This window comes from Aotus nancymaae, unplaced genomic scaffold (assembly GCF_030222135.1).
Source record: "Aotus nancymaae isolate 86718 unplaced genomic scaffold, 86718_ANA_hifiasm-v0.15.2.pri h1tg000057l, whole genome shotgun sequence".
Lineage (NCBI taxonomy): Eukaryota > Metazoa > Chordata > Mammalia > Primates > Aotidae > Aotus > Aotus nancymaae.
Window position 1 is genome coordinate 9869645 of NW_026988471.1, and position 14031 is coordinate 9883675.

Sequence of the window (14031 nt, forward strand, 5' to 3'; positions counted from 1 at the left end):
AATGGTACTCACCAAAAAATCTGTTCTAAGTTTAAAATGAGTTAATAAAAGTAAAAGGGCTGAATAACACCTGGCACAAAGTAAGTGCTTTCCCACTGTGTTTATGACTGTTATTTGTTGTGATGATGATCATGGATTCATTCCTAAATACTTCTGCTGCAGAATACATATGTGTAGACTAAAATGTATGATAAAAGGAAACCTTTAAAACCCTTAAGTGTCTGCTGGCAAAACATAAAAATTTAAAAATGACACTCCAAGTTAATTCAAAATTTCTCCACAGGAGAATATATCACAAAACAAAACCATGAATGCAAATTTAAAGAACACTGCAAATAATAATAATAAAAAACTATTTTTAATTGGCTTAAATGTGAGCATATTAAAAAAAGCTTTTTTAAAAAAATGTTTAAAGTAATCACCAGATCTTTCAGTGAATTTTTTGTTTAAGAATAAATTCAACAGTACTTTCTAAGTTGCTGAGAGTTTTGCTTAATTGCAGTATTTTACATTACTTGTTAATGAATTGAGCATCTGGCTCCATCTCCTGATCAAAATGTATATAACAGTATTACAAAAACAATACTCACGCAGCGTCAGTTTGCAGGGGATTCAGGTATCGCCCTTGTTCTAAGTTTAACCTATAAACTTCAGAACTGTAAAGTAATAAAGAAAGTTAAATATCTGCTAAACTACAATAAAATTTTCTTTAAATGCAAATTTTATAAACATATATCACTCATAAGACATCACCTCCTTTTGTAAAAGTGATACAAAGATGTATGCTAAATCTGAAAAATATTCACCTTATTTATGAATTTGTTAATGTATAAAAGTGATTTAAACCATTCATGTGCCAAGGAAATATTGTTAAGTCATTAAGTAGAATACTATTTACAAATAACATGGAGAATACAAGATCCCAAAGTACATGTATCTACATATGTATAGAAGGGACTAGAAGGAAACATAATAAGGATTCCCTCTGGGTGGTATAATTATGGCTGAAATTTTTTGGGTTTTTTTTTTTCTGTGATGGAGTTTCGCTCTTGTTGCCCAGGCTGGAGTCCAACAACACAATCTCAGCTCACAGGCGCCTGCCACCACACTGGCTCATTTTTTGTATTTTTAGTAGAGATGGGGTTTCACCATATTGGCTAGGCTGGTCTCAAACTCCTGACCTCAGGTGATCTGCCCACTTCGGCCTCCCAAAGTGCTGGATCACAGGCATTAGCCACCACATCCAGCCTGAATTTTTTCTTTTCTACATTTTCCCAATTTTCTAAAATGAGTATATATTTAGATTTTTTTTATGAATTATATATGTATACATAATAGCCACCAGCCAAATGCCTGGCCAAAAGCTACCTTTTTGATGACTACAAATATAATACAGGCCAGGTACAGTAGCTCACACCTGTAATCCAAACATTTTGTGAGGCCAAAGCAAGAGGATCATTTGAGCCCAGTAGTTCGAGACCAGCCTGGGAAACATAATGAGACCCCATCTTTATAGAAAGCAAAAACAGACTCTCTCCCTTTTCAGTTCACAGCTTTTAAGGCCCTGCACTGAAAATGCAAGCTCAGGTGCTGATGGTCGTTGTGACCCAACCTGGACTCAGTCCCACACCCCAGAACTCCAACTGGCAGACAGGCATGTGACTGCTTCAGCGACTGTGGAGTCTGTCTCTGTGGCACACTGTGTTGTGTGCTTTGGGTGTCAAATTGCAGCTGACATGAATTAATGCTGTCTGTGTGGAACAAGCGTCGCAATGAGGACTCTCTATATGACCCGATATGGCATCCCTGGATCTGTTTGTGATGACTATTTGGCAGCCCTTTGCTGTCCTCATTGTTCTCTTTGCCAAATCAAGAAAGAGACCAACAGAAGGGGAGCCACGCATGCTTTCTAAAAACTGATGATGAAAAGCTCTTGTTGAAGCAACAAGTCAGCAGACACCTCTTCAGCTTCAGTTCTTCACCATCTTTTGCAACTGAAATATGATGGATATGTTTAAGTACAACTGATGGCATGAAAAAAATCAAATGTTTGATTTTTTATAAATGAATGTTGTCCCTGAGCTTATCTAAATGGTCTAGCTTAGTTTCTCCTCACTTTGCTATTATCAAATTTCCTGGCTTACAAACTTTTTAAATTACACTTGAAATATAAACCAAATAAAAGATTTTACTCACAAAAAAAAGTAAAAATAAAAACAAAAAGGTACTTAGAATAAAAGCTTTAAAATACTGTGCAATAGAGCTAAGAAACTGACTTTATCAACTAGATTATATATGTATATCTCCAAATTCAGCACCATACTAACAGAAGCCCAAAATGTAATATCTAAATGAGTAAGTCATGCAGGAATTAGACCCTTTAAGCAACTTAAAAGCAGAGATCATGTCTCATTCTTCTTTAAAGAAATCAGTCCTTCAAATATTGCTGTATTTTCAGGGGGAAAAAAAGGTGTTTCTATTGAAATTGTACTAAATTTTTGCCTACAATTTATCTCATTAAATATTGTAGATAAACTGCCAATACTAATAGCCAAATAGATAACACTAATGCTTTGTTTAAGGGAAAAAAAAACAAAACAGGCCAAGCATGGTGTCTCATGCCTGTAATCTCAGCACTTTGGGAGGCTGATGTGGGCAGATCACCTAAGGTCGGGAGTTTGAGACCAGTCTGACCAACATGGAGAAATCCTGTCTCTACTAAAAATACAAAATTAGCCAGGCGTAGTGGCCCATGCCTGTAATCCAAGCTATTCGAGAGGCTGAGGTAGGAGAAATCGCTTGAACCCAGGAAGCAGAGGTTGCGGTGAGCTGAGATTGCGCTATTGCACTCCAGTCTGGGCTACAAGAGCGAAACTCCATCTCAAAACAAACAGGCCAGGTGCAGTGGCTCACGCCTGTAATCCCAGCATTTTTGCAGGCCAAGGAGGGTGGATCACCTGAGGTCAGGAGTTCAAGACCAGCCTGGGCAACACAGTGAAACCCCATCTCTACTAAAAATACAAAAATTAGCCGGGCATGGTGGTGGGGGTATCTGTAATCCCAGCTACTTGGGAGGCTGAAGCAGGAGAATCGTTTGAGCCCAGGAAGTGGAGGTTGCAGTTAGCTGAGATCACGCCACTGCACTCTAGCCTGGGTGACAGAGTGAGACTCTGTCTCTAAAAATAAATAAATAAATAAATAAATAAATAAGAAATTAATTACTGATATGGAACAAACTTAAAGTAGAGGCAGAAATCTGGAAGATAAACAGGTAAATAAAACAATATTGTGTCTCATAAATTGTGACAATTGGACTACACTGAAAAGTCTCACGCACTTCCCATCAGTATTTCCCAATGAGACAGGTAACTATCACAGATATATATATTTTTAAAGAGACAGGGTTTCACCATATATTGGTCAGGCTGGTCTCGAACTCTGAAACTCAGGTGATCCGCCCGCCTCGGCCTCCCAAAGTGCTGGGATTACAGGTGCAAGCCACCGCGCCTGGCCTAATCACAGATATTTTTAACATTAGAATTAGAAATATACGTATAACATAGTATATGGTACTTATAAATAAATCAATATGTAGAAAAAAGAATTTTTTTTGCCTATCTTTTGTTTTCTACTTTTTTTTTTAACAAGAGCCACATACCATGTTTTTTAATTAAACAAGCTACCTAAAGAGAGAAAATGTAAAGAAATTTAAGAACAGAAGTTAGGAGGTGAAAAGAAGGAAAGAGGACTAGATCCAATACCTTGCACCAACAAAGTACAAGTCACAGGATGGATAGTGGTAAGAGAAATCTCTCCCAAACTTCGGTATTCTGGTTTTGTAGTAAAAACCTGATTGCGAATGAAATTCAATGTATCTATCATTATGTAAGAAGACGATCTGAAAATAAAGCAAGAACATTAGTTGGCTTACATTTCTAGTTAGGTGTTTATTTCATTATCACTAAAAAACTGGCAAACCGAGAAAAACTCTGACACCTCTCTCTCACTTTCTCTTTCTAGACACACAGGTCCATGCACACACTCTCCACTGGGACTAAGAATGAAAACTCTGCATTGGCTCCTTAATGACTTCCTGTATGCTAACAGCTTTTCTGCAAACCTTACCTACTAACTGAAAGACTTGAAACCGATGCCCTTCATTTACCTGGCACCAGCATGTCATGCCAAGTGGTTACCTCAATGAGCAATTTCTTCTTTCACTTGGGAACACATTTAAATAATCCTACCATTGTCACACAAGGTATGATAAACTCCTTGCATAAATCTGACTTTAGTGTACTAAGGAGTTATCTTAAACATCAGCAGGGCTGGTTGTGGTGGCTTACACCTATAATCCCAGCACTTTGGGAGGCTGAGGCAGGTGTATCACCTGAGGTCAAGAGTTCGAGACCAGCTTGGCCAACATGGTGAAACCCATCTCTACTAAAAATACAAATATTAGCTAGGTATGGTGGCAGACGCCTGTAATACAAGCTATTCGGGAGGCTGAGGCAAGAGAATCACTTGAACCCAGGAGGCAGAGGTTGCAGTGAGCTGAAATCGCACCATTGCACTCCAGCCTGGGTGACAAGAGCAAGACTGTCTTAAAAACAAACAACAACAACAAAAACACATGAACAGATGGTATTTAAAGGCAAATTTATCAATATTTAGAGAAAATACATTATAAAACACATCCCAAAACATATGATAAATGACTACCAAAGACAAAAGGATAAACTGTACTCCCCAGTTTCCAAAACTGAATATATATAAAGCCCTTTCAGCTAAGAAAACTCAATTTTCTTTCAAGATGCCATTTGACATCACTAAAAATTTTTCATTTTAAAATAAAAAGTTTACTGACAATTTTATAACTGTTGAAAGTGACTATAAGAGTTGAAATATTGGCTGGGCGTGGTGGCTCACGCCTGTAATCCCAGCACTTTGGGAGGCTGAGGCAAGCGGATCACTTGAAGTCAGGAGTTTGAGGTCAGCCTGGCCAACATGGTGAAATTCTATCTCTACTAAAAACACAAAAATTAGCCAGGTGTGGAGGCGCATGCCTATAGACCCAGCTACTCGGAAGGCAGAGGCAGAGACAGGAGAATTGCTTGAACCCAGGAAGTTGACGCTGCAGTGAGCCAAAATTGCACGGTTGCCCTCCAGCCTGGGTGACAGAGCGAGGCCCTGTCTCAAAAAATAAAAAAGAGTTGAAAGATGGACTAATGGCACCAAAAAAGGAAAGAAATCTACTCAGCTATATTTTGAACTGTTTCAGAATATACCACAAGCACTTGTAAGGTTAAAAAAAAAAAAGTTAAACATACAACCCTGCTAGTTTACTTTTCACATATAAATAAGAAAATTAAAGCAACCTGGCAAATAAATCTGGGTTAAATGTAATAATCAGAATCACAAATCTAGAATATAAGATGATATAAAAGATGACTGCTGCCAACTCTTAAAACTATAAATAAAGCCAGGCACGGTGGCTCACGCCTGTAATCCCAGCACTTTGGGAGGCCAAGGCGGTTGGATCACGAGGTCAAGAGATCGAGACCATCCTGGTCAACAAGGTGAAACCCCGTCTCTACTAAAAATACAAAAATTAGCTGGGCATGGTGGTGCGCGCCTGTAGTCTCAGCTACTCGGGAGGCTGAGGCAGGAGAATTGCTTGAACCCAGGAGGTGGAGGTTGTGGTGAGCAGAGATCGTGCCATTGCACTCCAGTCTGGGTAACAACAGCAAAACTCCATCTCAAAAAAAAAAAAAAAAAACTATAAATAAGGTCTCATATGTGATATGAAAAATTAATTTAGACATTAGATTGGCCAAAGGCTATCTGTATCATAATCATTTTAAAAGATGCTATACGGTCGGGCATGGTGGCTCATGGCTGTAATCCCAGCACTTCCGGAGGTCAAGGCGGGAGGATCATGAAATCAGGAGTTCAAGACCAGCCTGGCCAACATGGTGAAACCCTGTCTCTACTAAAAATACAAAAAAAAAAAAAAAAAAATTAGCCAGGCATGGTGGCACAAGCCTGTAATCCCAGCTACTCGGGAGGTAGAGGCACGAAAATCGCTTGAACCCAGGAGGTGGAGGTTGCAATGAGCCGAGACTGCACCATAGCACTCTAGCCCTGGAAAGAGAGCGAGACTCTGTCTCATTAAAAAAAAAAAAAAAGATGCTATACATCTTTTAAAATACGTATTAATAGCTGAGCACAGTGGCTCATGCCTGCAATCCCAGCATTTTGGGAGGCCTAGATGGGCAGCATACGAGGTCAGGAGTTCCAGACCAGCCTGATCAACAGGGTGAAACCCCATCTCTACTAAAAATACGAAAAAAAATTAGCCGGGTGTGGTGGCACGTGCCTGTAATCCCAGCTACTCCGGAGGCTGAGGCAGGAGAATCATTTGAACCCGAAAGGCGGAGGTTGCAGTGAGCTGAGATCACGCCACTGCACTCTAGCCTGGGCGACAGAGCGAGACTGTCTCAAAAAAAAAAAAAAAAACGTATTAATAAAATGATGGCTTACATTTTACTACACAACCATTGTAGTTTAGCAATGGAACTACACGGCCATTTTAGCTTAACAACAGAAATATCATAAAACTGCTTATCATAAAAATAAATTCCACTCACTCATTTATTGAATTTAGTCAGTACAAACCAATGCTATAAAACATACCTTTGAGTAGTCATCAGACAAAATTTCAAAGGTGACAACTGAAAAACAAGAAATAACAGAAAAAATACAATTATCAATCAACATTCTAACAATGCAAACTTGATGCAAAGATTCTAAATCAACACAGAAATTATACACATACCAGTTTTTCTTTTCTGCCTCTACATAAGAAGAAAATTGCCAAATTATATTGTCCCAGAATACCAACGAAAACTTAAAAGCCTCATAATTTCTCAATACACGTCAACCAGATTTGTTGTAGAACAGAAGCAAATTCACAAAATGTAATGACTTCTAAAGTTTGTCACCCTTTCTGAGATCTTGAAATCAAAATAATTTTAAAGACTTTCAAATATACATTAAAGAAAATTTTAAAAGTTGTTGCTTAACAAAAAAGATCAGTCATTTTTACCCATTCATAGTCTACCTGATAAACAAAAAGAGTGAAAAACAGCCATTATTAGTGGTACACAGAGTTCCTATTGTTTTCAATAAACAAAGACGTAATAAGACTCTATCTCTATGGGGGAAAAAAAGAAAAAAAATTAGCCAGGCATGGTGGTGCACACCTGTGGTCCCAGCTATTTGGGAGACTGAGATGGGAGGATTTCTTGAGCCTGGGTAGTTGAGGCTGCAGTGAGCTGTGATCACAACACTGCACTCCAGCCTGGGTGACAGAGAAAAATCTGTTTCAAAAAAATAAAAATAAAAAATAAAAACAAAGGGTGAAATAAGTTGGGAGACCATGCATATAATTCCACAAACCACGTATCCCATTAACTCCTTTCCCCTCAATCCCAAACACTAGGCAAACTGATAAAAGCACTTGAACTTTCCCATTTTGTTTTGTTTTGAGATGGAGTTTCACTCTTGTTGCCCAGGCTGGAGTGCAATGGAGCAATCTCTGCTCACTGCAACCTCTGCCTCCCAGGTTCAAGTAATTCTCCTGCCTCAGCCGCCTGAGTAGCTGGAACTACAGGCATGCGCCACCATGTCCTGCTAAATTTTTTTGTATTTTTAGTAGAGACAGGATTTCACCACGTTGGTCAGGCAGGTCTGGAACTCCCACGTCAGGTGATCCACCCACTTCGGCCTCCCAAAGCTCTGGGATTACAGGCATGAGCCACTGCACCCGGCCGAACTTTCCCATTTTAACTTGACTTCAGTGTCATTCAGAATTCTAAGAATGACCTCTAGTGACCTTTACCCTTGTATAACCCCCTTCCCTTGAGAGTGTGGGCAGAAACTGAATTGATGAGACACTGCTCCTGTGATTACATTACATTCTATGGCAAAAGGGAGATTTATAATCATCTGAGCCCTTTAAAAGCAGAGTTTTCTCTGGCTGGCAGCAGAAGAGAAAGAGAGATCCAAAACACAAGGGCTGGGTACAGTGGCTCATGCCTGGAATCCCAGCACTTTGGGAGGCCAAGGCAAAAGGATGGCTGAGGCCAGGAGTTTGAGACCAGCCTGGGCAACATGGCTAGACTCCATCTCTACAAAATTATAAAATTAGTAGGGTGTGGTGGCTCAAATCCGTAGTAGCTTTCCATGAAAGCCAAGAAAAAGCTGATAGTCAATTCTAAAAGAACTGCAAACTAACACGTGGAAGCATCTTCTTGCCCAGCACCTCCGGGTCACAGCTCCATCTGGTCAACACCCAGACCCCGGCTCTCAGCATAAAACCTGCACAGACTTCAGATCTACACAAACTGCCAGCTACTGAATGGATGTTCTAAGCCATCAGCATTGTAATACAGTAATCTGTTATATAACAATAGAAAACTAATTATAAACCATTCCCATTTTAAAACCAGAAGAGTAGACAAACATAAAAAGCCATTTTCATGAATTTAAATTTAGCTTCTTACTCACCTTCTGAATCTAAACACCTTTCAAACTTCAAGGATAATTGATAGGTGTCATAACATCGAACCCGAGGTTTATATGTTCCTACAAAAAATTAATGCGATGTAAAACCTAAAGACATACTTTTCATAGTCAACATCCACAGATACAACGAGCATACTTCTTGTTCAGCGATAGGCAGGATTAAATGCAACCAAATCATAAGAAAGGAATTTAAAAGCAGCCCCTCTCAAGCACCCCGAGGAAAAAATGAGCAAAAGCTATTAAGCAAGTCATAGAAAACAAAACACAAATAACTAATAAACTTCACAGGCAACCTAACAAAATACATTAAAACAATAAAACAGTTTCATCCACCATAATGGCAAAGATAAAAAAGACGGTTAATACCTGCGTTGGTGAAAGTGTGAAATATTCTCATATACTGTTGCTGATTAGTACAGAATTGATCCAACTTTTTTGAAGGACAATCCCTAAAATACATGATGTTTCTATACTTTCAATCTATAGTTCAACTTACACAAATTGAACTCACAGAAAAATATCCACAAGCCTGCCAAAGACGTTCACTGCAGCATTATTTATAAATGGTCAGCAAATAAAAGTCCATTAACAGGAAAATGGTTAAATAAATGACAGTAAGTCCACACAAAGGACTATTACATGGCCCATAGAGTGGATGAGGCAGACCTGTAAGCACTGACATGGAAGGCTGCCAAAATGTACTATAAAGTAAAAGTACAGACAGGGCACAGGCCCATATAATGTGATCCTAATTTTCTAGAACTGATATAACTCTGTACAATGCAATGATAACTTTGGCACTTTGTCTTTTTTTTTTTTGAGACAGAGGCTTGCTCTGTCATCCAGGCTACAGCGGAATGGTATGATCTCGGCTCACTGCAACCTCTGCCTCCTGGGTTCAAGTGATTCTCCTGCCTCACCCTCTCAAGTAGCTGGGATTACAGGTGGACACCACCATGCCCCAGTAATTTTTGTATTTTTAGTAGAGACAAGGTTTCACCATGTTGGTCATGCTGGTCTTGAACTCCTGACCTCAGGTAATCAACCCACCATGGCCTCCTAAAGTGCTGGGATTACAGGCATGAGCCACCACACCAGGCCCACATATTATTTATGAAATATTTTTTAAGATAAAATAAAACCAAGGAGTTCTAAATAAGAAGAAAAGCCATTAGGCTGGATGCAGTCGCTCAAGCCCGTAATGCCAGCACTTTGGGAGGCCAAGTATCACTTGAGGCAAGGAGTTCAAGACCAGCCTGGCCAACATCATGGTGAAACCCTGTCTCTACCAAAAAAAATACAGAAATTAGTCAGATGTGGTGGTGCGCACCTGTAGTCCCTGCTACTCAGGAGACTACTCGAGAATCGCTTGAGCCTGGGAAGTGGAGGTTGCAGTCAGCCGAAATCACGCCACTGCACTCCAAACTGGGTGACAGAGTGAGACTCTGTTTCAAAAAGAAAAAAAGCCATTAATTTTGGATGGGAATAGAGGATGATTTCATAAAAGAAAGTGTGATTTAACAAATCTGTATCGTAGCTTTCTTAAGTACTAGATCTGGGAGCCTAGACAAGTCACTTAGTATCTCTGGATCTATAATATGAAGAAAATGAATTAAATCTTTAAGTTTCTTCTAGTCTCCAATAAGGATGTCCATATAGCTTAGATTTCCTCAATTCTTTCTACCAGTTTTTGAACATAAAACCGAAGGCTAAGAGATGTAGACAGTGTCAGTTAGTATGGAGATAATCATTAACACAAAGCAAAAGAGACTGGCCTGTATGTATAAAAGGTGTTACCAAAAAGCAGGTGATTGGAAAAGGAATACTGTTACCATTACATCAGCAAAAAATGTTTGAACGGAATATAGGACATACGCACCAAAATCACAACCACTAAAGGTTGACATACTGTTCAACATTCTAACACATTAAAAGTTCTCTAAACTGGCCAGGTGCAGTGCCTCACGTCTGTAATCCTAGCACTTTGGGAGGCCAAGGCAGGTGGACTGCCTGAGCTCAGGAGTTAGAGACCAGCTTGGGCAAGATGGTGAAATCTCGTCTCTACTAAAATACAAAAAATTAGTCAGGCGTGGTGGCCTGTGCCTACTGTAGTCCCAGCTACTCGAGAGGCTGAGGCAGGAGAATTGCTTGAACCCAGGAGGCAAAGGCTGCAGTGAGCCGAGCGCACTACTGTACTCCGGCCTTGGCCACGGAGCGAGACTCCGTCTCCAAATAAAAATTTCTCTAAATTTCATGATTTTTTGATGACGATAAATACTGTTAATGTAAAATCTTAGAGACATTTTTAAAAATTGGTATGTGATACAAAAAATCATGTTATAAGTGACCTTTCCTAAAACTCTCATTCATTGTTAGTGGGAATGCAAATGATATGACCACTTTGGGAAAAAACCACCTACCCCAGGACCCAAAAATTCCACTCCTAGGTATTTACCAAAGACATGAAAGCGTATATCCATAAAACAGACTCTATGGGATTGTTCATAGCACTTTATTAGTAATAGCCAAAAAAAATGAAGGAAAATAGCCCAGGTGTTTATCACATGGAGAATGGCTAAATAAACTGGTTTAATCATATAACGAAATATTATTTGGTAATTTTTTAAAAAGTTATTGATACATATAACAACATGTATGAATCTTGGCCGGGCGTGGTGGCTCACGCCTGTAATCCTAGCACTTTGGGAGGCCAAGATGGGTGGATCACCTGAGGTCAGGAGTTCAAGACCAGCCTGGCCATCATGGTGAAACCCCATTTAAAAAAAAAAAAAAAACATGTATGAATCTCAAATACATGAAATAAGTCTTACAGAGAAAGAATATACAGTGTATGACTACAGGCTAAACTTATGTGTACTGAAAAAATTAGCAATGGTGGTCTGTGCATGTGTGGGAGCAATTTTCTGCAGGAAAAAAATGTCTTGAGAGAGCTTTGGGTTACACAGGTGTGTGCATTTGTCAAAATTAATCAAATGGTAAACTTAGGATCTATGCATTTCACCAATATACATTTTTTTTTACCTTGTAAAAAGCTACAAATAAATATTGATAAATGTTGAACTCCAGCTAACGATATATATGCTGAGGTGTTTTGGGGTGAAATATACTCGTATCTGCAACTTACACTGAAATACATCAAAGAAACAAGATGGACTGATGTAGGAACAAAGAGACAGATGCATGGGATAAGTCAAATATTGCAGAGTAAACTATTTATTGCAGAATTTAGGTAGCAGTTAAATGGGTGTTTACAATTTTTTCAATATTTCTGTTTGAAATTTTTTATAATAAACTATTAGGGTAAAAAACAAACAAGGGCCGGGCACGGTGGCTCACGCCTGTAATCCCAGCACTTTGGGAGGCCGACGCAGGTGGATCACGAGGTCAAGGGATCGAAACCATCCTGGTCAACATGGTGAAACCCCGTCTCTACTAAAAATACAAAAAATTAGCTGGGCATGGTGGCGCGTGCCTGTAATCCCAGCTACTCAGGAGGCTGAGGCAGGAGAATTGTCTGAACCCAGGAGGCGGAGGATGAGGTGAGCCGAGATCGCGCCATTGCATTCCAGCCTGGGTAACAAGAGTGAAACTCCGTCTCAAAACAAACAAACAAACAAACAAACAAAACCTTTCCTATTACAGAATTTCCTGGTAAACAGTGCATGGAAATCATAACCAAAAAGACACTTACCAGTTGCTAAAATGTACTGTCCATCTTTTGACACCTTAATAGTGGTACATACAGTAGGCATTTCAAAATCCTGAATAAGTTCAATTCTCCTACGGACATCTAAAAAGAGAAAAAAACAAGGTTTAACTAACATGTGCTTATTTTTTGTCATAAGAAGACAACGTGTGCTGAGCAGTCAGCACAACTATAAACAGGTAAAATTCATCCCAAATGCCTCCTGGCCTTGGGAAAGGGCACTAGCAAAAGCCCAACCATTAAACAGCAAAGGTTTTTTCTTAGCTCATACATTGTTTTTCTAAGCTAAGTATTTCATTTGTACTTTTCAAAAAGAAAAAGTATCATCATTAATTGAAAAAAAATTTTTCACAACAGTGTATCAAACATCCAGTGTTAAATATACATACAAAGTAGGAAGAGCATAAACATTAAGCCACTTTTTTTTTTTTGAGACAGGGTCTCACTCTGTCGCCCAGGCTGGAGTACAGTGGCACGATTATGGCTCACTGCAGCCTCAACCTCCCAGGCATAAGCAATCCTCACACCTCAGCCCCCCAGATAGGCAGGACTACAGGTGCATGCCACCGCACCCAGACATTTTTATACTTTTTGTAGAGATGGGGTTTCACCACATTGCCCAGGCTGGTCTCAAACTTCTGGGTTCACGCAATCCTCCCACTTCAGCCTTCCAAAGTTCTGGGATTACAGGAGTGAGCCACCGAACCAGGCCCCTAAACCACTATTACAACTCAATCATGGCAAAGACATGAAACAGTAACAGGCTAACTTATTAGTTAATAAGGTAAAATCAAATCCCATACCCACCAGGAACATACCAACCACAACAAAAGGTTTCTTAAGAAGGAGATGGGCTGGGTGCAGTGGCTCACGCCTGTAATCCCAAAACTTTGGGAGGCCAAGGTTGGAGGATTGCTCAAGCCCAGAAGTTAGAGACCAGCCTGGGCAACACAGTGAGACCCCACGTCAAAGGGAAAAAGAAAAAAAACAAGAGCATTCATTTTCCACTATATGTTACTGCATTCTTATAAATCCTCACTTACACATGATAATAGCAAATGAGTAAAAGCATGAGAACACGGATCACTAATGCAGCTGCAGTGAGAAAAAACAACTAATACTCACCTACATCTTTCTTCTGCAGTGCTCTCTTCTTCCTATCAGAAAGCCACTGAAAGAAAATGAAAAGACTTTATTTTAAAACAAATTTAGCTAAATTGTTTTCCGGCTTGCAAAAACAATACATGCTTATATTTTAAAATTCAAACCTTACAGGGATATATAACATAGGAAATAAAAAAATTATCTAATCCAAACCCTACTCTTAACATATTAAATATCTCCCGGATTTTTTTTCTTGTGTATACTTACATACATTAGACAATTTTTTTTTAATTTTTACTTTTTTAAGAGACAGGGTCTCATTCTTGCCCAGTCTAGAGTGCAGTGATGCGATGCAACTAGCTCATTGCAGCCTCAAACTCCTGGGCTCAAACCACCCTCTCACCTTTGCCTCCCAAAGTGCTAGGTCTACTGAAATGGGCCACAAGGCCCAGCCAGATAATAAATTTTTTAAACTACAATCTTTTACACAAGAGAAAATCAACCCATCTAACCAATCTCAAGGAAAGCAGAAAGCCTCAAGTATTCTGGGTTATAATTAAATATACGAAACAATTTAATCTATTTAAGTGAAAAATTTATAAAGTAAAACA

At 39.3% G+C, this 14031-nt stretch overlaps 1 protein-coding gene and 1 pseudogene across 2 annotated transcripts in view; one reads left to right on the forward strand and one right to left on the reverse strand.

Annotated features, from left to right (window-relative positions):
* NOL10 (nucleolar protein 10) overlaps window positions 1–14031 on the reverse strand; it is a 113039-nt gene that overhangs the window by 90427 nt on the left and 8581 nt on the right. For both annotated transcript variants that reach the window (XM_012438864.2, XM_012438865.3), the window contains exons 2-7: window positions 13442–13487; window positions 12302–12400; window positions 8572–8649; window positions 6697–6734; window positions 3762–3898; window positions 591–656 (exon numbers count right to left, since the gene is read on the reverse strand). In XM_012438864.2, coding sequence (XP_012294287.2) covers window positions 591–656; window positions 3762–3898; window positions 6697–6734; window positions 8572–8649; window positions 12302–12400; window positions 13442–13487 — 464 coding nt within the window. The remainder of the gene's footprint in view (window positions 1–590; window positions 657–3761; window positions 3899–6696; window positions 6735–8571; window positions 8650–12301; window positions 12401–13441; window positions 13488–14031) is intronic.
* LOC105707805 (placenta-specific gene 8 protein-like) lies at window positions 1576–1913 on the forward strand (annotated as a pseudogene).